General features: G+C 51.9%; 1 protein-coding gene across 3 annotated transcripts in view; it reads right to left on the bottom strand.

Moving 5' to 3' along the window:
* The window catches only part of MYO1F (myosin IF), a 55,382-nt gene that overhangs the window by 2,151 nt on the left and 31,457 nt on the right, over positions 1-21,774 (bottom strand). For all 3 annotated transcript variants that reach the window (XM_039466987.2, XM_074384681.1, XM_074384682.1), the window contains 14 exons: positions 20,476-20,643; positions 18,299-18,384; positions 14,580-14,661; positions 11,718-11,824; positions 11,260-11,358; positions 11,017-11,161; positions 7,563-7,677; positions 7,300-7,469; positions 4,944-5,089; positions 4,083-4,229; positions 3,769-3,917; positions 2,387-2,470; positions 552-747; positions 295-464 (listed from right to left, as the gene is read on the bottom strand). In XM_039466987.2, coding sequence (XP_039322921.1) covers positions 295-464; positions 552-747; positions 2,387-2,470; positions 3,769-3,917; positions 4,083-4,229; positions 4,944-5,089; positions 7,300-7,469; positions 7,563-7,677; positions 11,017-11,161; positions 11,260-11,358; positions 11,718-11,824; positions 14,580-14,661; positions 18,299-18,384; positions 20,476-20,643 — 1,864 coding nt within the window. The remainder of the gene's footprint in view (positions 1-294; positions 465-551; positions 748-2,386; positions 2,471-3,768; positions 3,918-4,082; positions 4,230-4,943; positions 5,090-7,299; positions 7,470-7,562; positions 7,678-11,016; positions 11,162-11,259; positions 11,359-11,717; positions 11,825-14,579; positions 14,662-18,298; positions 18,385-20,475; positions 20,644-21,774) is intronic.

The raw sequence follows: 21,774 nt of genomic DNA, 5'->3' as shown, positions 1-21,774 counted from the left end.
ATTTTTTTTGGTAAATTTTTTTCTTTCTTTTCTTTTTTTTGTCTTTATCAGCAGCATAAATTTTTTGTAGAGATAGGGTCTTGCTATGTTTCCCAGGCTTGTCTCAAACTCCTGTCCTCAAATGATTCTCCTGCCTTGGCCACCCAAAGTGCTGGGATTAGAGGCATGAGCCACCTCGCCCATCTGTTATGTCTGTTCTCCTGTGGGGAGGGTGTGCCATGTGCGGGGGTCTGCCTGGCTATGTCAGGGCTTTCACCACTCCCCTCACCCCAGCTTCTGCCCTGGTACACACACCTTCCATGAGGATCTCGATGACCTCATTCACGTTGAAGCTCAGCTCGTCCACGTCTTGGCCCACGTACTGGTACAGGGCCCGGCACCTGGGGCCATGTATCCGAGGCTGGGGCTTGGGTCGGCCTACACCAGGCACTGGCCGTTGCCCCACGCTGCGCTTCCTCTGCATGCTGTGGGCACAGGAAGTTTGAGTCACAGCCCCAGACACTCCCCTACCCCCTGCCTGCCTCCTGGGGCTGTCCTTCCACCCCACCTACCCGGCCATGCCCTGGTCAGGCACGTTGAGGAATTCTGTGTTGTGCTCCGAGGGTGGCCGTGCCCGGGGGCGTCTGCTGGCCCCCAGGGATGTGGACGGAGGGCCCCGGGGAGGCCGGTGGGAGCCCCCTCTAGACATGATCTCCAGGGGCAGGGGGCCCCCTCTGGCAGATGGGGGCACCCCATTGCGATCCATGCCTATGGCAGGAGTAAGGATGAAGACATGTATCAGGGTGATGCTAGGAGGATTTGAGGAGGCTCCAAGTTCCCATTCTGAGCGAGGAGATTGCCACACTCTCAACCTAGTGTGGTAAGGACTGGGCCACAGGGAGGGATCTGGGGCTAGGAGGGCCTAGACAGAGGCTTTAAAAAATTTTTTTAAATTATTTTTTACTTTTATTTATTTTGAGACATGGTCTCACTCTGTCTCCCAGGCTGGAGTGCAGTGGTGCAGTCGTAGCTCACTGCAACCTACACCTCCAGTGCTCAAGCTGTCCTCCCTCCTTAGCCTCAGGGGGTGCTGGGACTACTGCTACACTCCACTATGGCCAGCTGATTTTTGTAATTTTTTTAGTAGAGATGGGCTCTTACTATGTTGTCCAGGCTGGGTCCTGGCCTGGGCATCATAGTAAGAGCCCATCTCTACTAAAAATTCTTTTTTTTTTTTTTTTTTTTTTTTGAGATAGAGTCTCATTCTATTGACCAGGCTGGAGGGCAGTGGTGATCTTGGCTCACTGCAAGCGATCCTCCCACTTCAGCCTCCCAACATGCTGGTTTTACAGGCATGAGTCATTGCACTTGGCCTTATTTATTTATTTATATATTTAGAGACAGAGTCTCACTCTTGCCCAGGCTGGAGTGCAATGACATAATCTCAGCTCACCACAACTTCTGCCTCCTCGGTTCAAGCGATTCTCCTGATTCAGCCTCCTGAGTGGCTGGGATTACAGGCATGCGCCACCACACCTGGCTAATTTTGTATCTTTAGTAGAGATGGGGTTTCACCATGTTAGTCAGGCTGGTCTCGAACTCCCAACCTCAGGTGATCTAACCGCCTTGGCCTCCCAAAGTGCTGGGATTACAGGCATGAGCCACTGCAGCCGGCTTTTTAAAATTTTTTTAGAGACAGGGTTTTGCCCTGTGGCCTAGGATGGAGTGCAGTGCTAAGACTATCGCTCACTGAAGCCTCCAACTCTTAGGCTTATGATATCCTCTCCTCTCAGCCTCTGAGACAGTTGGGACTAGAGGCACACACCACCAGGCCCAGATCATTTGAAAATTTTTAGACCAGGCCGAGTGGCTCACGCCTGTAATCGAAGCACTCTGGGAGGCTGAGGCAGGTGAATCACGAGGTCAGAAGATGGAGACCATCCTGGCTAACACGGTGGAACCCCATCTCTACTAAAAATGCAAAAATTAGCCAGGCGTGGTGGTGGATGCCCGTAGTCCAAGCTACTTTGGAGACTGAGGCAGGAGAATTGCTTGAACCCAGGAGGCAGAGGTTGTAGTAAGCTGAGATCACACCACTGCACCCCAGCCTGGGAGACAGAGTGGGGCTCCACCTCAAAAAAAAAGTAAAAAGATGTAGTTTTCAGGGCTGGAGTGTTGGGTGGGAGGAGAGAAGATGTCAGTGGTTAGCTGGGTTTGGGTTTTGAAGGGCTCTGAATGCCACACTAAGCTTAGCCTTTACTCTGTGGGATATGGGGAGCTATGAGAGTTCCGGACAGAGAAATGAGTGGGTCAACTGTGCTTGTTAAGATTTCGTTTCCTGAAGGTCTGGCTTAGGCCATAGGACCCACAAGAGACAAGGGAAGATACCAAGGGAGCAGCTCCTCACCTCTGGGGGGCCCAGGGGCTGCCCGGGTAGGGGCCGGGGTCGACCTCCGAGATCTTCCCTTGGCCATTCCCTTCCGTGTAGGCTCTGAAAGAAGTGTGTCAGGGATTTGTGTAATGGACAGACCAGCCTCTTGGCCCCGCCCACAAGCCTAGCCGATTCTGAGGCACTCTGGCTCTGCCCAGCAATTGGCCCTGCCCCCAATGCCCCACCCCTCAGTGGCCTTGCTCTTCGGGCCCGCCCACTTTAGGACACGACTTCACCACTACCTCTTTCCAAGTTGCCGCTCTGGCCACACCCCTCTACATTTCTCACCTCCCCATTGGTCATGTCTTCTCTTTAACTGTCATTCTCTTTCTCTCTAGACCAGCCCCTTCCTTGTTGTTGCCCACTCTGGTCCAGCTTCGCTAGCCCCGCCCCACTGTTTTAATTGGTTTTCTCCATGGCCATGCCCCTTCTCCACATTTGGGCCACTCATTGGTTGCGGCCTTTCTTTAAAAGTCTCGGCCGGGCATGGTGGCTCAAGCCTGTAGTCCCAGCACTTTGGGAGGCCGAGGCGGGTGGATCACGAGGTCAAGAGATCGAGACCATCCTGGTCAATATGGTGAAACCCCGTCTCTACTAAAAAATACAAAAAATCAGCTGGGCATGGTGGCGCGTGCCTGTAATCCCAGCAACTCAGGAGGCTGAGGCAGGAGAATTGCCTGAACCCAGGAGGCGGAGGTTGCAGTGAGCCGAGATCGCGCCATTGCACTCCAGCCTGGGTAACAAGAGCGAAACTCCGTCTCAAAAAAAAAAAAAAAAAAAAAGTCTCTCCTCTCCCCCATCTCCCCTCTTCCTCCTCTCTCCCTACTTCTCCCCCCTCCCCCCCCTCTCTCCACTCTGTTCTCTCTCCCTCTCTCTCCCCCTCCCCCCTTCTCTCCGTATTCTCTCCCCTCTCTCCCCACTCCTTCCCTTCCCCCTTCTCCCCTCCCTATCCCTCCGATTCTCTCCCCCGTCTCTGCCTCCCCATTTTTCCCTCCCTCTCCCCTTCTCTCTCCTGTTCTCCCTCTGCCCCACCCTCTTTCCCCTCATCCCCTCTCTCTGCTCTCTTCCCTCTCTCTCCATCTCTCTCCCCCCGCCCCACTGTCTCCCTCCCCTCTCTTCTCCCTCTCTTCCTCCCCTTGCCCCCTTTCTTCACCCCTCTGCTCTCTCTCCTCCCCATCTCCCTGCCCTCCCCTCTCTCTCCCATCTCTCTGTCCTCTCTCCACCCTCCCCTTCCTGGTCTTTGTTCACTTTGGAGCAACCTTGCTGGCCCCGCCCCCGCCCCGCCCTCGCCCCGCCCCCGAAGCCTTCATTGGTCCGCTCTTCCCCGCCCCCTCAGCCCTAGTTCCGCGCAGACTCACTGGAGCTCTTGGGCAGCCCGTCGCCCACGCTGACCGTGAGGGTCCGGCCGCCAACCTTGAGCACTGACAAGTCGCCAGAGCCACGGGAGAAGGTGACGCTGCGGGTGCCGCCACCGCCCCAGCCCTCCTTCTTCACCCGGAACTGTAGTCTATGGGGAGAGGGGAAAGCTTGGGGGTGCTGACCGAGGTCCCCGTCCCACCCCACCCTGCGCTGGGGCAGGAGGGAGTAAAGCACACTGAGATCACCCCGAGATGGTGCTGGGGTTGGCGGGACCCCCCACCCCGGAGATGGTGCTGGGGTTGGCGGGCCGTACGTGTCGCTGAAGGTGAGGGGCAGGGGCCTCCGCGTCGCCTCCTCGAAGCGCTTGCACAGAAGGCTGACGAACTCGGTCTTGAAGACGCTCTCCAGGAAGCTGTCGGCGGTGTCCTCCTGGAGGATGAAGAAGTCGTCCTGTCGTGTGCTGGGGAGGGGCGGATGAGAGCGTCAGGTGGGACACTGGTGAGAGGGACAGGTGGGACACAGGTGAGAGCAGCAGGTGAGACTGACAGGTGAAGATGGCTGAAGGTGGACGTAGGGAAGGGTCAGTTAAGGGCCAAGTGAGGGGTGACCAGGTGGGAGAAAAACGGAGAAGTGGCAAGGAGTGGGAGAGGTGGTTACAGAAGAGAGCCAGGCAAGGCCTAGTAAGAGGGTAAGGTGTGGCTCACGCCTGTAATCCCAGCATTTTGGGAGGCCAGCGCGGGCTTATCACGAGGTTAGGAGATCGAGACCATCATGGCTAACACATCTCTACTAAAAATACAGAAAATTAGCCAGGCGTGGTGGCGGGTGCCTGTATTTCCAGCTACTCAGGAGGCTGAGGCGGGAGAATCGCTTGAACCCAGGAGGTGGAGATGCAGTGAGCTGAGACCGTGCCACTGTACTCCAGCCTGGGCCAAAGAGAAGACTCCATCTCAAAAAAAAAAAAAAAAAAAAAGGGTAAGGTGCAGGACAGAAGCTATTGGCAAGTAAGGATCATGAGCACATAGAGGGCAGGTGAACATGACAGGCGGGGCCAAGAGAGGGCTACAGGCATGTCACCAGGTAAATTCTCAGGGTAACAGATGGGGTCACTAGAATGAGGGCAGCTAGGGGACAGGTGAGAGTGACTGTGGGGCAGTTAGGGACCTGGCTTCACCTGAGGGAGACTCCTCGCAGAGCCTGGATGTCCAGCTTCTTCTTCAGGATTTCACGCACCTGGCCCTTCTCGGGTCCCTTCTTCACCTTCTCTCGCCCAATCACATACACACACTTGGGTGTCAGGATCAAGTCCCGCTTGATGGGCTGTGGGGATGCATTATTAGAGGCCAATGGCTGGAGCTCTGGGCATGCAGCCTGCCCAGTCTGACCACAGAGGGTCCACTCCAGGCAGAGGGATGGTGCTGGCAGGTCAGGTGAGCAGGGTGAGATGTGTATGAATCTGGGTGAAGGTGTATGAATTGTCTGTTTCGTAGGGTCTTACTCTGTCACCCAGGCTAGAGTGCAATGGTGCCATCATAGCTCACTGCAACCTCGACCTCCCAGGCTTGAGTGATCCACCTGCCTCAGCCTCCTGAGTAGCTGAGACCACAGGCGCATGCCACCATGTCTGGCTAATTTTGGTATTTTTTGTAGAAATAGGGTTTTGTTCTGTTGCCTAGGCTGGTCTTGAACTCCTGAGCTCAAGCAAACTGTTCTCTTTGGCCTCCCAAAGGGCTGGGATTTCAGGTGTGTACCATTGTGCCTGGCTATGAGTTGTTATATAAGAAACAGAAGGAGAGTCTGGACGTGGTGGCTCACGCCTCTAATCCCAGCACTTTGGGAGTCGAAGGCAGGTGGATCACGAGGTTAGGAATTTGAGACCAGCCTGGCCAATACAGTGAGACCCCATCTCTACTAAAAATACAAAAATTAGCTGGGTGTGGTGGTGCACACCTGTAGTCCCAGCTACTTGGCAGGCTGAGGTAGGAGAATCCATTGAACCTGGGAGGCGGAGGTTGTGGTGAGCTGAGATTGCTCCACTGTACTCCAGCCTGGGTGATAGAGTGAGACTCCATCCTCAAAAAACAAACAAACAAAAAACACAGAAGGTCAAGTGGGAATATGTTGGTTGGCTGGAAAAGGGTGTTTGGGTCAGTGAATAGGTGCTGGGTAGATACGGCACCTGCTGGACATGGGTGCCTGGGCCAGATAAGAGCACTTAGACCAGGTGAAAGTGCTTGGGTCATATGACTGTAGCCAACTCACATAAAGGCATTATAGTTCAGGTGAGGGTGTACAAGTCAGGTAGATAAGAGTATCTGGATCATGAGAGGGAGTAAGCAGGTGTGTATCTGAACCCTGAGTTTGTATAGGAAGGCCGGTGAGGGTGTACCTGGTAGAATTGTGACTGTGAAGACCGGTTGAACTGGCCATGGTCAGAGTCCTCTAGGTCTAGAGGGGAAACCTGTCTAAGTGAAAATATTTTAGGTGATGCTTACAGGTCAGCCAAGAGGGCATACTTGCCACATAGACCTGTCCAAAGCAGGTGTGTGGATCAGGCGAAGGTACCCAATACTGTATGTCTGCTATGTGAGGTTGTACAGATCATGTGAGGATGCACATGCCACATAAAGTTGTCCAAGGTAGTTGAGGGTGTCCAGGCCATATGAGAATATGTAAAGGTAAAGATGATATATAGGTTATCTCAGTTGGTACCTGCCACACATAGGCCTAAGGCGGGGACAGGATGAGTTACTGGGCTAGGGGACTGGAACATGAGATATGGGTCAAGTGAGGGTGTACTTGGCTTGCCCAGGTACAGCTGAGGGTAAACAGGCCACGTCTGGGTGTACCTGTGGAGACGAATGTCCAGGCTAGGTGATTAGAGTATACCTGTGCTCAGGGCTGTCTGGGCCAGAAGAGGATGTGTCTGTTGGTGGAGGAGCCCTGCTGTCTATGCCAAGCATGAGTGCACGGGTCAGGTGGTATATTTCTGTGGACAGCATGTACCTATGGACTAGGTTGCCTGGACCAGGTGAGAGTGTACCTATGGACAGGTGTGTCTGGGCCAGGTGAAGGTATATCTAATTGCCAGGTTGAAGGGAGAGTGTACCTAATGGATAGGTGTGTCTTGGGTAGGTATGTCTAGGATAGGTGAGGGTGGCCAGGGCTTTTGGGCAAGATGAATGTGTAATTGTGGACAGATGCATCTGGCCAGGTGAGGGTGTATCTGACAGGTGTATCTAGGCTACAAGTGCATGTTTGATGGACAGCTGTGTCTGTTGTACTTGAGTGCATACCTGTGCGTAGGTGTCCCTGGTCAGGTGAGGGTGTACCTGTTGTGGAACAGATGGATGTTGGCTGGGGGATATATACCTGTGGCCAGGTGTGTCTGGGCCAGGTGAGGGTGTACCTGTGATGGAATGGATGGATCTAGGCTGGGGGATGTATGCCTGTGGGCAGGTGCATCTAGGCCAGGTGAGGGTGCCAGGCTGCAGCCAGGGTCTTGCCATGCCCACCCACTAGTCCCTCACCTTGAAGCGGCGGTCGTACTTGGTGACCGAATCAGCGAAGTCCACTCGTTCCCTCTTCCCCAGGAATTGACGCAGCTCTGGCCGCTCCTCCAGCCCCAGATAGTCCCCGACGAAGTTCCGATTGATGCTGTTGCGCCTCCGTTCCTTCTTGTTAAGCAGGATGTTGGAAGCTGCAGGGACCGAGGGTGGAGGCCAGAGCTCCTGACACAGCTCCTCCAGGTCCAGGTGTCCCCGCCCTTAGCCTTTCACCCAAAGCCTCTCACCTTCCTCCCGCATCTCCTCGTACTTCCGGACAGCCACGTGGCGCCGCCAGGCCTTCTGGATGGTTCGAGCAAAGCCATCGAACTTCCGCTCTCGCATCTCCTCCAAGAGGAAAAGCTGGGCGGGGGTTGGGGGGGCACGTGGGTGAGTCCTGGTGTTTCCCCAGAGGCTGCAGTTCCCAGTTTCCCTGGGCTCACCCTACTCACAATGCTCTTGCTCACCCACACCCACACACATGCTATTTTTTTTTAAGAGTTGGGGTCTTTCTGTTGACACTTTTTCAACAAGAAAAAGGACTGGGCATGGTGGCTCAGGCCTGTCAATCCTAGTACTTTGAGAGGCCAAGGTGGGTGGATGACCTGGGATCAGGAATTTGAGACCAGCCTGGCCAACATGGTGAAACTCCGTCTCTACTGAAAATACAAAAAAAAAAAAAAAAAAAAAAAAATTGCTGGTGTGGTGGACCCCTGTAGTCCCAGCTACTCAGGAGCTTGAGTCAGGAGAATCACTCATGCCACTGCACTCCAGCCTGGGCAAGAGCAAGACTTGGTTTCAAAAAACAAAAACAAAAACAAAAAACCGGCTGGCCTCAGTGGCTCATGACTGTATTCCAAGCACTTTGGGAGGCCAAGGCGGGTGGATGACAAGGTCAGGAGATAGAGACCATCCTGGCTAACATGGTGAAACCCTGTTTCTGTTAAAAATGTAAAAAGTTAGCTGGGCATGGTGGCATGTGCCTGTAGTCCCAGCTACTTGGGAGACTGAGGCAGGAGAATCGCTTGAACCCAGGAGGCGGAGGTTGCAGTGAGCCGAGATTGTGCCGCTGCAGGCCAGCCTAGCAACAAAGCGAGACCCCCATCTCAAAAAAAAGAGAAAAAGGCAAGGTCTTGCTCTGTCACCCAGACTAGAGTGCAGCGGCGCAGTCACAGTTCACTGCACCTTCAACCTCTTAGGTTCAAGCGATCCTCCCTCCTCCGCCTCCTGAGTAGCTGGGACTACAGCTGTCAGCCACCATGCCCAGCTAATTTTATTTTTTGTAGAGATGTGGTCTTGCCATGTTGCCCAGGCTAGAAACATTTTTTTTTTTTTTTTTTTGAGACAGAGTTTTGCTCTTGTTGCCCAGGCTGGAGTTAGTTTTGCTCTTGTTGCCCAGGCTGGATCTCGGCTCACTGTAAACTCCGCCTCCCGGGTTCAAGCAATTCTCCTGCCTCAGCCTCCTGAGTAGCTGGGATTACAGGTGCGAGCCACCACGCCCAGCTAAATTTTTTGTATTTTTAGTAGAGACGGAGTTTCACCATATTGGTTAGGCTGGTCTCGAACTCCTGACCTCAAGTGATCTGCCTGCCTCAGCCTCCCAAAGTGCTGGGATTACAGGCATGAGCCACTGCACCCAGCTGGAAACATTTTTATCATCCTACAAATGACTGGACCTCCCTATGTGAGGTACACACTTCTGCATTACAATCTAACAGTGGGTCACCACTTCAGATTGCAGCTGTGCCACTTTCTACCTATGTGCCCTTGCCAGAAACAGTATAACATCATGGTTTCTCACACTGTTAGTATAGATAGTTATACCATCCATATAAGGTATACCCCAGTGTCAGAGATGGTAGAAATGGGAACCAGTGTGCATCTTGGAAAACCAATAAAATACAGTAAATAGGAAAATCTGGCTGGGTGCGGTGGCGCATGCCTATAATCCCACACTTTGGGAGGCTGAGGCATGTGGATCACCTGAGGTCAGGAGTTTGAGACTAGCCTGGCTAACATGGTGAAACCTCCATCTCCACTAAAAATACAAAAAATACACACACAAAAAAAATTAGCTGAGCTGAGATCGTATCATTGCACTCCAAGCCTGGGTGACAAGAGTAAAACTCCATCTGAAAAAAAAAAAAAAAATCTGATGAGTAGGACTGTGTGTGACTGGTGACTGTGTGGTTGAGTAGTGTACAGCCTGCACAGCCATCCATGGCAGGCCCAGAAAGGAAGGTTTTGCAGAAAGCAGAGGAAAGGGTTTTGAGTTGTAAGGGTCTAGGCCAGGTGTTCCCAAACTTTTTACACAGGGGGCCAGTTCACTGTCCCTCAGACCGTTGGAAGGCCGCCACATACTGTGCTCCTCTCACTGACCACCAGTGAAAGAGGTGCCCCTTCCTGAAGTGCGGCAGGGGGCCGGATAAATGGCCTCAGGGGGCCGCATGCGGCCGGAGGGCTGTAGTTTGGGGACGCCTGCGGCCGGAGGGCTGTAGTTTGGGGACGCCTGGTCTAGGCCCCGAGGTGAGTTAGAGAATGAATTACATTAGAGCAAGTCAAAGTACAAACTCTTGAGAGGAATGTCTTTTCATTTGGAATAACAGCAGGTGAACAAGGTGAGCCTGGATATAACAACCTACTTTTAATAAACTACTGGATATTGAAATACTGTAAATCTATCGTAATAAAGACAGGCGCATGCCTGTCAGAGAATAGAACAATTAACTGGAATAGGGCAGATGCCTGAGAAACATCCTAGTTCAAAGAGAAACTGATCAAAGGGACAATATTATCAATTAGTGAAGATGGGAAATACTGCAAATACAGGCTGGTGCGATGGCTCATGCCTCTAATCCTAGCACTTTGCGAGGCTAGGTGGGAGGATAGCTTGAGCCTAGGAGTTCAAGACCAGCCTGGGCAACACAGAAAGACCCCGTCTCTACAAAAAGATTTAAAAAAACCCACAAAAATTAGCCGAGGGTGTTTCCCAGGCTGGTCTGAACCATCCTCCTGTCTCGGCCTCCCAAAGCACTGGTGTTATAGGCATGAGCCACTGCACCTGGCCTGGTGCTGGTTTTATTTGGCTTTTTTTTCTGTTCTATGTCAAATTTTTTGGTCTGTTTCTTCCAGAGTCTCTCTCTCTGTCTCTCTCTTTTTTTTTTTTTTTGAGACGGAGTGTCACTCTGTCACCCAGGCTGGAGTGCAGTGGCACGATCTCAGCTCACTGCAACCTCCACCTCCCAGGTTCAGGCAATTCTCCTGCCTCATCCTCCCGAGTAGTTGGGAATACAGGCACATGCCACCACGCCCAGCTAATTTTTGTGTTTTTAGTAGAGATGGGAGTTTCACCATGTTGGCCAAGATGGTCTGAATCTCCTGACCTCGTGATCTGCCCAGCTTGGCCTCCCAGAGTGCTGGGATTACAGGCGTGAGCCGCTTAGTCCGGCCGACCAGAGTGCCTCTCTCAGTCTCTCTCTCTCTCACTCGCAGTCTTTCTTAATCGCTCGCTCAGTCTCTCTCAGTCTATTAATCTCTCAATGGCTTTTTCAATTTCTCTTTCAATCTCTCAGTTTCTCTGTCAGTCTCCCTTTCTGTCGGTCACTCTCAATCTCTTTCTCAATCTCTCAATCTTTCTCTCAATCTCTGTCTCTCTCTCTGTCCCTCTTCCTCCTTCTCTGTCTGTCCCTCAAACGCACTCACCGACTCTGGGTTCTTGACAAAGACCTTGGTGCTCCCCATCTGGTACTGGTCAGGCTCCATGTTGACCGCCCGAAGCAGGTGCTGGACACCCTGGCGTTCGTCCCCACGCCACCGGGGCCACGTTTCGGGGGTCAGAATAGCATACCTGGTTGGGGGAGGGCCGGGGTATGGGAGTGCTTGGAGCAGACAGGGCCCGCTGGGCGTTCTGATTGAGGGGATGGCAAGGTGGGGGGGGCTCCTCACCTCTGCAGGAACTTGGCGAACTGGCGGCGGTAGGCGAAGCCGGCTCTGCGCACCCTGATGTTCTCCTTCAGGCCCAGGTATTCCACCTGGTGCTTGACCCTGGTGGGGAGGGTAGACTGAGTCCCTGCTCAGGGGGCTGGGGGGGACAGTCACCAGTCCTGGGGATGGGTGGGAGGTACTGGAGGTGGGGGATCTGGGGGGGCTCTGGATTCATGCTGAGGGAAGTTTGGGGGGTAAGTTCTGTGGTCTGGGGGGACTTCAGGGGTCAGCCTGGGGACTGGGGGAAGGGATCTTATCCTGATGGTCCCTTCTGTGGTCAGTTCGCAGTTGGGGGTGGGGGGAGGGGCTGTGTTAGTCCCTGGGTCATCCTACGGGAGGTCAGGGAAGTGTCTTGGTCAGTTCTGGGGGTAACTGCAGGGCCCTGAGGAGATGAGTCTTGGATGGGTTGGGAAGATCACCTGTTCTCCTCCCAGTCCCGGGGCCTCTTGGTCTCGTTGGGTTTGATGCAGCGGATGTAGTGGGGTGTGCACCTCTTCAGTGTGGCCACCAGGTCGTTGGCTTGTTTCTGGGGCAGAAGTGGAGATGGGTGGGTGGGGGGCACAGGGGTGGGACCCTCTGGCCCTTCTCTTTTCCCCACCCTAGATATAGTCTCAGGAGACAGACACACTGGGGGTGGGTGAGGGCTGGTAACAGGTAGGCCACAGGGGCCAGATGTCCCAGGCTGTGTTCACCTCAACTTGTGCATACCACACTAGTGGGACTGATGTGGGGTGTCTGCCTGACCCTCGAACCCAGGACGACGAGCTCTCACGTCTGCCACACTCACCACTTAGCTTGGCACATAGTGAGTGCTTAGTAGTAAATGTTTGTTTGTTGACTGAATAACAGAGCCCTTGAAAGAGCATTTCTTTTTGTCCTTTGGGGAGACAGGTACCTTGGGTGGTGTTTTTGTTTGTTTTTTTTTTGTTTTTTTTTGAGATGGAGTTTTGCTCTTCACCCAGGCTGGAGTGCAATGGCACAATCTCGGCTCACCGCAACCTTTGCCTTCTTGATTCAAGAGATTCTTCTGCTTCAGCCTCCTAGGTAGCTGGGATTACAGGCGTGTGCCACCACACCTGGCTACTTTTTGTATTTTTAGTAGAGATAGGGTTTTGCTATGTTGATCAGGCTGGTCATGAACTGACCTCAGGTGATCCATCCGCCTTGGCCTCCCAAAGTGTTGGGATTACAGGCATGAGCCACCGTGCCTGGCTGGGTATTTTTTTTTTTGAGACAGGGTCTTGCTCTGTCGCCCAGGCTCGAGTATAGTGGTGCCATGATAGCTCACTGCAGGTCCAACCTCCTGGGCTCAAGCAACCCTCCTGCCTCAGGTTCCAGAGTAGCCTGGATTACAGGTGTGAGCCACTGTGCCTGGCTGAGACGGGTACTTTGGAAGTAGGGAACTGTGTGTATGCCTGAGAGGCTAGCCTTGGGTTTTGCATTTTATTTTATTTTATTTTTTATTTTTTATTTTTTTTATTTTTTATTTTTGAGACGGAGTTTCGCCCTTGTTACCCAGGCTGGAGTGCAATGGCGCGATCTCGGCTCACCGCAACCTCTGCCTCCTGGGTTCAGGCAATTCTTCCTGCCTCAGCCTCCTGAGTAGCTGGGATTACAGGCACGCACCACCATGCCCAGCTAATTTTTTGTATTTTTGGTAGAGACAGGGTTTCACCATGTTGACCAGGATGGTCTCAATCTCTCGACCTCGTGATCCACCCGCCTCGGCCTCCCAAAGTGCTGGAATTACAGGCTTGAGCCACCGTGCCCGGCTATTTTATTTTTATTTTTATTTGGAGACAAAGTCGCACTCTGTTGTCCAGGCTGGAGTGCAGTGGCATGATCTCCGCTCACTGCAGCCTCCATCTCCCATGTTCAAGGGATTCTCCCACTTCAGCCTCCCGAGTAGCTGGAATTACAGGTGTGTGTCTCAGGAGGCTGAGTTAGGAGAATCGCTTGAACCCGGGAGGTGGAGGTTGCAGGGAGCCAAGATCGTACCACTCCAGCCTGGGCAGCAAGGGCAAAATTCCTTCTCAAAAAAAAAAAAAAATTATTGGATAGGCTGGATGTGGTGGCTCATGCCTGTAATCCCAGCAGTTTGGGAGGCAGAGGTGGGTGGATCACTTGAAGTCAGGAGTTGGAGATCAGCCTGGCTAACATGGTGAAAACCCATCTCTACTAAAAATACAAAATCAGCTGGGCATGGTGCTGCGTGCCTATAATCCCAGCTACTGGGAAGGCTGAGGTGGGGGAATCGCTTGAATCCTGGAGGCGGAAGTTGCAGGGAGCTGAGATCATGCCACTGCACTCCAGCCTAGGGGACAGAGTGAGACTCCATCTCAAAAAAAAAAAAAAAATTATTGGATATTATTAAGGTTTTTTTTTTTTTTTTTTTTTTTTTTTGACAGAGTCTCGCTCTGTCACCCAGGATGGAGTGCAATGGCATGATCTTGGCTCCTGCACCCTCCACCTCCTGGGTTTAAGCAATTCCCCTGTCTCAGCCTCCCAAGTAGCTGGGAGGACAGGCATGTGCCAACATGCCCAGCTAATTTTTTTTTCATTTTAGTAGAGATGGGATTTCACCATGTTGGCCAGGATGGTCTCAATCTCCTGACCTTGTGATCCACCTGCCTTGGCCTCCCAAAATTCTGAGATTACAGGTATGAGCCATATTTTACCACAAATTTAAAAAATGGTAAATGTCTAAAAGACCAAACAAAAATTCATTAGGATAATGGTCCACTTCTGTATTTAAGGAGTTGATGGAGACTCTTAAGAAGCTGGTCCAAGCCGGGCGCGGTGGCTCAAGCCTGTAATCCCAGCACTTTGGGAGGCCGAGGTGGGTGGATCACAAGGTCAAGAGATCGAGACCACCCTGGTCAACATTGTGAAACCTCGTCTCTACGAAAAATACAAAAAATTAGCTGGGCATGGTGGCGCGTGCCTGTAATCCCAGCTACTCAGGAGACTGAGGCAGGAGAATTGCCTGAACCCAGGAGGCGGGGGTTGCGGTGAGCAGAGATCGTGCCATTGCACTCCAGCCTGGGTAACAAGAGCGAAATTCCCTCTCAAAAAAAAAAAAAAAGAAGCTGGTCCAAGCCCCCTAAACCCAGAGCTGGAGGAAGACCTAGCTGAACAGATGAGGTCATAGAGGCAGAAGCCCCAGGGGTGGTGGAGAGACAGGCATTGAAATGAGAGTCTGGAAACAGAGTCTGGACCGCAGGTAGGGTGGGACTGAGCCCTCCCCATGCCCAGTCCTCTGTCATGCACCCCAGGCCCACCTTGATCTTGGAGCCGGCGGTGCTGGGACGCCCCTTCTTGTCTCCATCCAGCTTCTCGGGGAAGAGCATCCGGAGGAAGGCCCTGGGTTGGGAAGGGGAGAAGAGGAGTTAGAGGTGTGGCTGGACCGTGGGATGCCCACCTCCAGAGGCAGGGCAGCCTCAACGCCGCAAGGTGAAATATGGTTCTCTCAATGAGGATGGGAGCTGTGATGGGTGAGAGACAGAGGGTTTGTTTTGTTTTGTTTTGTTTTGTTTTTTTGAGACAAACAGTGGTACAATCTCAGCTCACTGCAACCTCCGCCTCTTGGGTTCAAGCGATTCTCCTGCTTCAGTTTTCCAAGTAACTGGGATTACAGGCACACACCACCATGCTCGGCTAATTTTTGTATTTTTTAGTAGAGACGCGGTTTCGCCATGTTGGGCGGGTCTCAAACTCCTGACTTCAGTTGATCCACTCGGCTCAGCCTCCCAAAGTGCTGAGATTACAGGCATGAGCCACTGCACCCAGCCTTGGTTTGCTTTTTGAGACAGTGTCTCACTTTGTCCTCCAGGTTGGAGGGCATTTGTGCGATCATAGTGACTGCAGCCTAGAACTCCTGGGCTCAAGCCAGTGTGTGAATGTATTTAATGCCACTGAATTGTACATTTAATTTAATTTGATTTAATTAATTAATTTATTTTTGAGAGCGAGTCTCACTCTGTCACCCACGGTGGAGTGCAGTAGCGTGATCTCAGCTTGCTGCAACCTCTGACTTCCAGGTTCAAGTGATTCTTGCACCTCAGCCTCCTGAGTAGCTGGGACTACATGTGTGTGCCATCACATCCAGCTAATTTTTGTATTTTTAGTAAGGACAGGTTTCACTGTGCTGGCCAGGCTGGTCTCGAACTCCTGACCTCGTGATCCACCTACCTCAGCCTCCCAAAGTGCGTGAGCTATTGTGCCCAGCCCATTTTACTTTATGTATTTATTTCCTTTATTTTTCTTTGCCACAGATAGGGAACAGCATGGATGAATTGTACATTTTAAAATGGTTAATAGGGCTGAGCACGGTGGCTCACACCTGTTATCCCAGCACTTTGGGAAGCTGAGTTGGGTGGATCAACTGAAGTCAGGAGTTTGAGACCAGCCTGCCCAACATGTCAAAACCCCATCTCTACTAAAAATACAAAAATTAGCTGGTCATGGTGGTGGGCATCTATAGGTGCCTAGCTACTCAGGAGGCTGAGGCAGGAGAATCACTTGAACCTGGAGGGTGGAGGTTGCAGTGAGCCGAGACTGTGCCATTGCACTCCAGCCTGGGCAACAAGAGTGAAGCTCCGTCTCAAAAAAAAAAAAAAAAAAAAAAAATAGCTGGATGTGGTGGCATATACCTGTAGTTCCAGCTACTTAGAAGGCTGAGGTGGGAGGGTCACTTGAGCCAGGAAGGTGAGATTGTGCCACTGCATTCCAGCTTGGGTGACAGAGCAAGACCTTGTCTCAAAAAAAAACCCCAAGAAAACAAAAACCCAAAAAGAACCACATCTCTGGTTTTATATTTCCCATTATGGCAGTCACTGGTCACATGACAAATTGAGGCCCTTGAAATGTGGCCTGTCCAAACTGAGATGTGCTGTGCTAAAATACACACCGGAGTCCAAAAAGCATATAGGATGGAACAAGAGAATATGAGATTTCATTATATATATATATATATATATTTATTTATTTATTCGAGATGGAGTCTTGCTCTGTTGCCCATGCTAAAGTGCAGTGGCGTGATCTTGGCTTACTGCAACCTCCGCCTCTGGGTTCAAGCAATTCTCCTGCCTCAGCCTCTCGAATAGCTGGGATTATAGGCACCTACCATCACGCCTGGATAATTTTTGTATTTTTTTTTTTTTTTTTTTTGAGACGGAGTTTCACTCTTGTTACCCAGGCTGGAGTGCAATGGCGCGATCTCGGCTCACCGCAACCTCCGCCTCCTGGGTTCAAGCAATTCTCCTGCCTCAGCCTCCTGAGTAGCTGGGATTACAGGCACATGCCACCATGCCCAGCTAATTTTTTTGTATCTTTAGTAGAGACAGGGTTTCACCATGTTGACCAGGATGGTCTCGATCTCTTGACCTCGTGATCCACCCGCCTCGGCCTCCCAAAGTGCTGGGATTACAGGCTTGAGCCACCGCTCCCGGCTTAATTTTTGTATTTTTAGTAGAGATGAGGTTTCACCATGTTAGCCAAGCTGGTCTCCAACTCCTAACCTTGTGATCCGCCTGCCTTGGCCCCCCAAAGTGCTGGAATTACAGGTGTGAGCCACCATGCCCTGCCTCATAAATATTTTTTTACAGGCCAGGTACGATGGCTCACACCTGTAATCCCAGCAATTTGGGAGGCTGAGGCAGGTGGATCATGAGGTCAAGAGATTGAGACCATCCTGGCCAACATGGTGAAACCTTGTCTCTACTAAAAATACTCAGAAGGCTGAGGCATGAGAATCGCTTGAACCCAGGCAGAGGTTGCAGTGAGCCAAGATCGTGCCACTGCACTCCAGCCTGGGTGACAGAGGGAGACTCTGTCTCAAAAAAAGAAAGAAAAAAAAGAATGTAGCATTAGGTGTAAGTAATAAGACAGGGATCTTCAAAGTGTTTGACAGTGGTTCCTGGACCAGCAACCTGTGCATCCTTGGGCCTTGTTTCCAATGTGGAATCTCCCTAGGCAGAAGGATCACTTGAGGTCCCGAGTTCAAGACCAGCCTGGGCAATGTAGCAAGACCCTTGTCTCAAAAAAGGTTTTTTAAATTCTTTTTTTTTTAACTTGTCTACTCTTCCAGCAAAAATAATAATAATAAATTAATTAATTTAGCAGCATTACCTACAAAAAAGAGATAAAAGAAAAAAATAATTAGCTGGGTGTGGTGGCACATGCCTGTAGTCCCAGCTACTCAGGAGGCTGAGATGGAAGGATCCCTTGCGCCTAGGAGGTGGAGGGTGCAGTGAGCTGTGATTGCGACACTGCACTCGTGCTGTGGCAGTAGACCTTATCTCTGTGAGGACAAAAAAGCAGAAGCTCAAACTCCACCCCAGACTTACAGAATCAGAATCTGCATCTGATTCTGAGCTATCAGAATCTGAACAATCAGATTCAGAACTATCTGAATCTGATTTTTTTTTTTTTGAGACGGAGTCTCGCTCTGTCACCAGTCTGGAGTGCAGTGATGCAATCTCAGCTCACTGCAACCTCCACCTCTTGGGTTCAAGTTATATTCTCCTGCCTCAGCCTCTCCAGTAGCTGGGACTACAGGCACGTGCCACCACACCTGGCTAATGTTTGTATTTTTAGTAGAGACAGGGTTTCACCATGTTGGCCAGGATGGTATTGATCTCCTGACCCCATGATCCGCCTGCTAGGTGTGAGCCACTACATCTGGCTAATTTTTTATAATTTTAGTAGAGACAAGGTTTTGCCATGTTGCCCAGGCTGGTCTGGAACTCATAGCCTCAGGTGATTTGCCAGCCTTAGCCTCCCAAAGTGCTAGGATTATAGGCGTAAGCCACTGTGCCTGGCCTCTGGAGTTACTTTTTACATCAGAACTAGTCCACAGAAACACCATCCTGGCCACACAGCCACTCCTCTAAGGTTTGTGGCAAGATGGCGGCTCTGGGGAAGGTGGGGTGGTGCCCAGTCCTCCCTCCATCCCCTTGGGGGGTTGTAGCCAGAGGTCCCCATGCCCAGGACCACTCACTGCTCACTGGTCTGCATCAGCTCTATGAGGTCAGAGAAGAGAACGTCTCGGTTCCTTTCGCAGAAGCCACTGACGTCGTAGGAGACCTGGAGGGAGGCAGTGCTGAGAACAGTGAGGGAGAGACCGCGGTGGGAGGGTGGGTGCAGGGTGCTTACAGCCCAGGTGGTCAAGGGTTCCCTGGGACCTGCCCTGGGGTGAGAGGATCAGGGAGTGTCTACAGCACTGGTTTCAGGGTATCTACAGTTCAGGGGATGGGGTCGGGCTCCCTGGAGGGCTGATATTCAAGTCAAGGTTAGAGGATTGTGGCTGTATCCCAGGTCAGAGGTGAGGGGAGGTGGGGGCTACAGCCTAGATGAGGGGAAGAGAGCTGCAGCCTAAGGGTGGCAATGACAGTTATAGCTCGGATTGGTGAGTCGGGGGCCTGTAGCCTGGGTGGGGGGTCCCTAAGAGTCAGAAGTTCGATTGGGTATCTCTGACCTGGTCAATCGGGGGCCAGTGTAAGGGGACCTGTGTCAGGAGGGTAGCAGCTCTGGCTCAGGGAATCTCTGTGGGGGCTTCAGCCAGGGTTGGGGGCCGGGGCTGCTACCAAAGCTGGGGGCTCTCTGTAGTTCCAAGCAGGGATTTTGCAACCCCGACTGCAGGAACACGGGAGCTCCAGCCCTTTCTGTTTGCTTTTGTTTTTGGAGACAGAGTCTCGCTCTGTTGCCCGGGCTGTAGTGCAGTGGCACAATCTCGGGTCATTGCAACCTCTGCCTCTTGGGTTCAAGTAATTCCCATGCCTCAGCCCCCTGAGTAACTGGGACCACAGGTAACTGCCACCACACCCAGCTGATTTTCTTTTGGCATATATATATATATATAATTTGTCTGTATATATATATATTTTATATGTATATATAAACATATATATAATTATATATATAACTGGGACTATAGGTACCTGCCACCACATCAAGCTGATTTTGAGTATATATATATATATATATATATATATATATATATATATGTATATATACACATACACACACATATATATAAAATATATAAATATAAATATATTTATATTTATATATATATATAATTTTTTTGAGATGGAGTCTCACTCTGTTGCCAGGCTAGAGTGCAGTGGTGCGATCTTGTTTCACTGCAACCTCTACCTCCTGGGTTCAAGTGATTCTTCTGCCTTAGCCTCCCAAGTAGCTGGGACTACAGGCACGTGCCTCCATGCCCAGCTAATCTTTGTATTTTTAGTAGAGATGGGGTTTCACTATGTTTGCCAGGATGGTCTCGATCTCTTGACCTTGGGATTTGCCCGCCTCAGTCTCCCAAAGTGCTGGGATTACAGGTGTAAGCCACCGCACCCAGCTGGAGTTTTGTATTTTTAGTAGAGATAGGGTTTCTCCATGTTGGCCAGGCTGGTCTCGAACTCCTGACCTCAGGTGATCCACCCACCTCAGCCTCCCAAAGTGCTGAGATTACAGGCACGAGGCACTGCTCGTGAAAGACTAAGAAATAAAGGCAGTGTGTGGAGTGCTGCAAAATAATATGGAGAGAAAAAAAGAGTGAAGGAAGAAAGAAAATGGAGAGGAAGGCGGTTTTCCATGGTGATATTTGGAGCCGCCTTTCTGAAGAAGAGACACTTGAACAAAGACCTCAAGGCAACAGGACTTGGTAGCAGCGAGCCTCCTGGGAAAGTGGTCAGAAAGCATTCCAAGTGGGAGGAGAAGACACGCAAAGGCCAGGGGCAAGGTTGCAGCTCACATTGGGGCTTATCTGTGAGCACAGGGGGTCTGGTGCCCAAGCTGGGGTTAATGGGGGCGGAGGGAGGGGGCGGGCAGAATTCTGTTCCCTCTGTTAGGAGAGTTGATTTGTTAGTAAGGAAAGTTGCGGCCTGAATCAGTGGCCAGTGGATTTCTGCAGCCCTGGCCCAGGGAACATAGTGGTGGTGGAGTCCAGATAAGTCTGGGGCTCAGAGAGTTCCTGAGGGGTCAGAGGGAAGGGTCTGTAGTTCACGTTAGCAAGGAGTGGGTTGAGGCAGGGGGGCAGTGGAATTCTACAGCCCGGGTTGAGGGTCCTAGCAGGCTCTTTGCAGCCTGGGTGCTGGAAGGTGAGGGGTTATGGCCCGAGTCCTGGGGGTCTTTGAGGAGGCACAGGGGAGGATTGGTGGAGGGGCACACCTTGCCAGCGTAGTGGTGGATGACGAAGCCGGCGCTCCAGCTGTTGAAATGCTCGTGGGTTCCCACGGCTGCCTGCAACTTCTGCAGCAGTGTCTGGTCTGCTCCCCCGCCCGTGGCGTGCATCGTGGCACACACGTCGTCGAGGACGCTCATGATGCCTGGGGGGCTCTGCGGGTTGTGAGGGAGCCAGGGGCGGCTCAGTTTGGTCTGCCTTGCTGCCCATCCCTGACCCACCCCAGTCAGCTCATCAGCCCGGAGATTAGGAGAGGGAGGGCGTGGAGGAGTGGACGGAGCTACAGCTTCGGGGGCGGGGATGGCTCCAGGGGCCTTCAAATACAAGCACAAAAGGCATTGCAGGGGTTGGGGATGGAATGGCTGGTGAGGGTGGGGGTGGCGGGGGGTGGGGGTGGCACAGGGGTGTGTGCAGGACTGCTGTGGAAGCTTGCTGGGGTACAGAGGTCGGTGAGGACCCCTCATGGGATTCAGGCCCCAGACTAAAATCCCTTGGCAGGGGCACCTGCCCTTTATTTGTTTATATATTTGAGACAGAGACTTGCTCTGTTGCCCAGGCTGGAGTGCAGTGGTGCAGTCTCGGCTCACTGCAGCCTCCATCGCCCAGGTTCAAGTGATTCTCCTGCTTCAGCCTTGCCAGTAGCTGGGACTACAGGCATGCATCATCACACCTGGCTTTTTTTTTTCTTTTTGAGACCAGTCTCGCTCTGTCGCCCAGGCTGGAGTGCAGTAGCATGATCTGGGCTCGCTGCAACCTCCACCTCCTGGGTTCAAGCGATTCTCCTGCCTCAGCTTCCTGAGTAGCTGGGATTACAGGCACGCAGCACCATGCCTGGCTAAATTTTTTGTATTTTTAGTAGAGATGGGGTTTCACCATGTTGGCCAGGCTGGTCTTGAATGCCTGACCTTGTGATCTGCCTGCCTCCACCTCCCAAAGTGCTGGGATTACAGGCGTGAGCCACCATGCTTGGCCTAACTTTTGTATTTTTAGTGGAGATGGGGTTTCATCACATTGGTCAGGCTGGTCTTGAACTCCTGACCTCAGGTGATCTGCCTGCCTCAGCCTCCCAAAGTGCTGGGATTACAGGTATGAGCCACCTTGCCCGGAGTGGAATCTGCAAATTTGACTCCTCTTGACTCTAAGCTGGGGTACCTGGGGGAATGTTTATTGAGTGGTTAAGAGAAAGGTGGACAGGTAGGTGAAATGAATGGATGAGGGGCAGAGGGGTTGTGTTCTGCCTGCTGGAGGGCCTGAGTGTAGGGTAGAGAGGGGCCTGAGGATGCCAT

This window comes from Saimiri boliviensis, chromosome 14, assembly GCF_048565385.1.
Source record: "Saimiri boliviensis isolate mSaiBol1 chromosome 14, mSaiBol1.pri, whole genome shotgun sequence".
Classification (NCBI taxonomy): domain Eukaryota; kingdom Metazoa; phylum Chordata; class Mammalia; order Primates; family Cebidae; genus Saimiri; species Saimiri boliviensis.
This window is presented reverse-complemented; position numbering and strand designations above follow the sequence as displayed.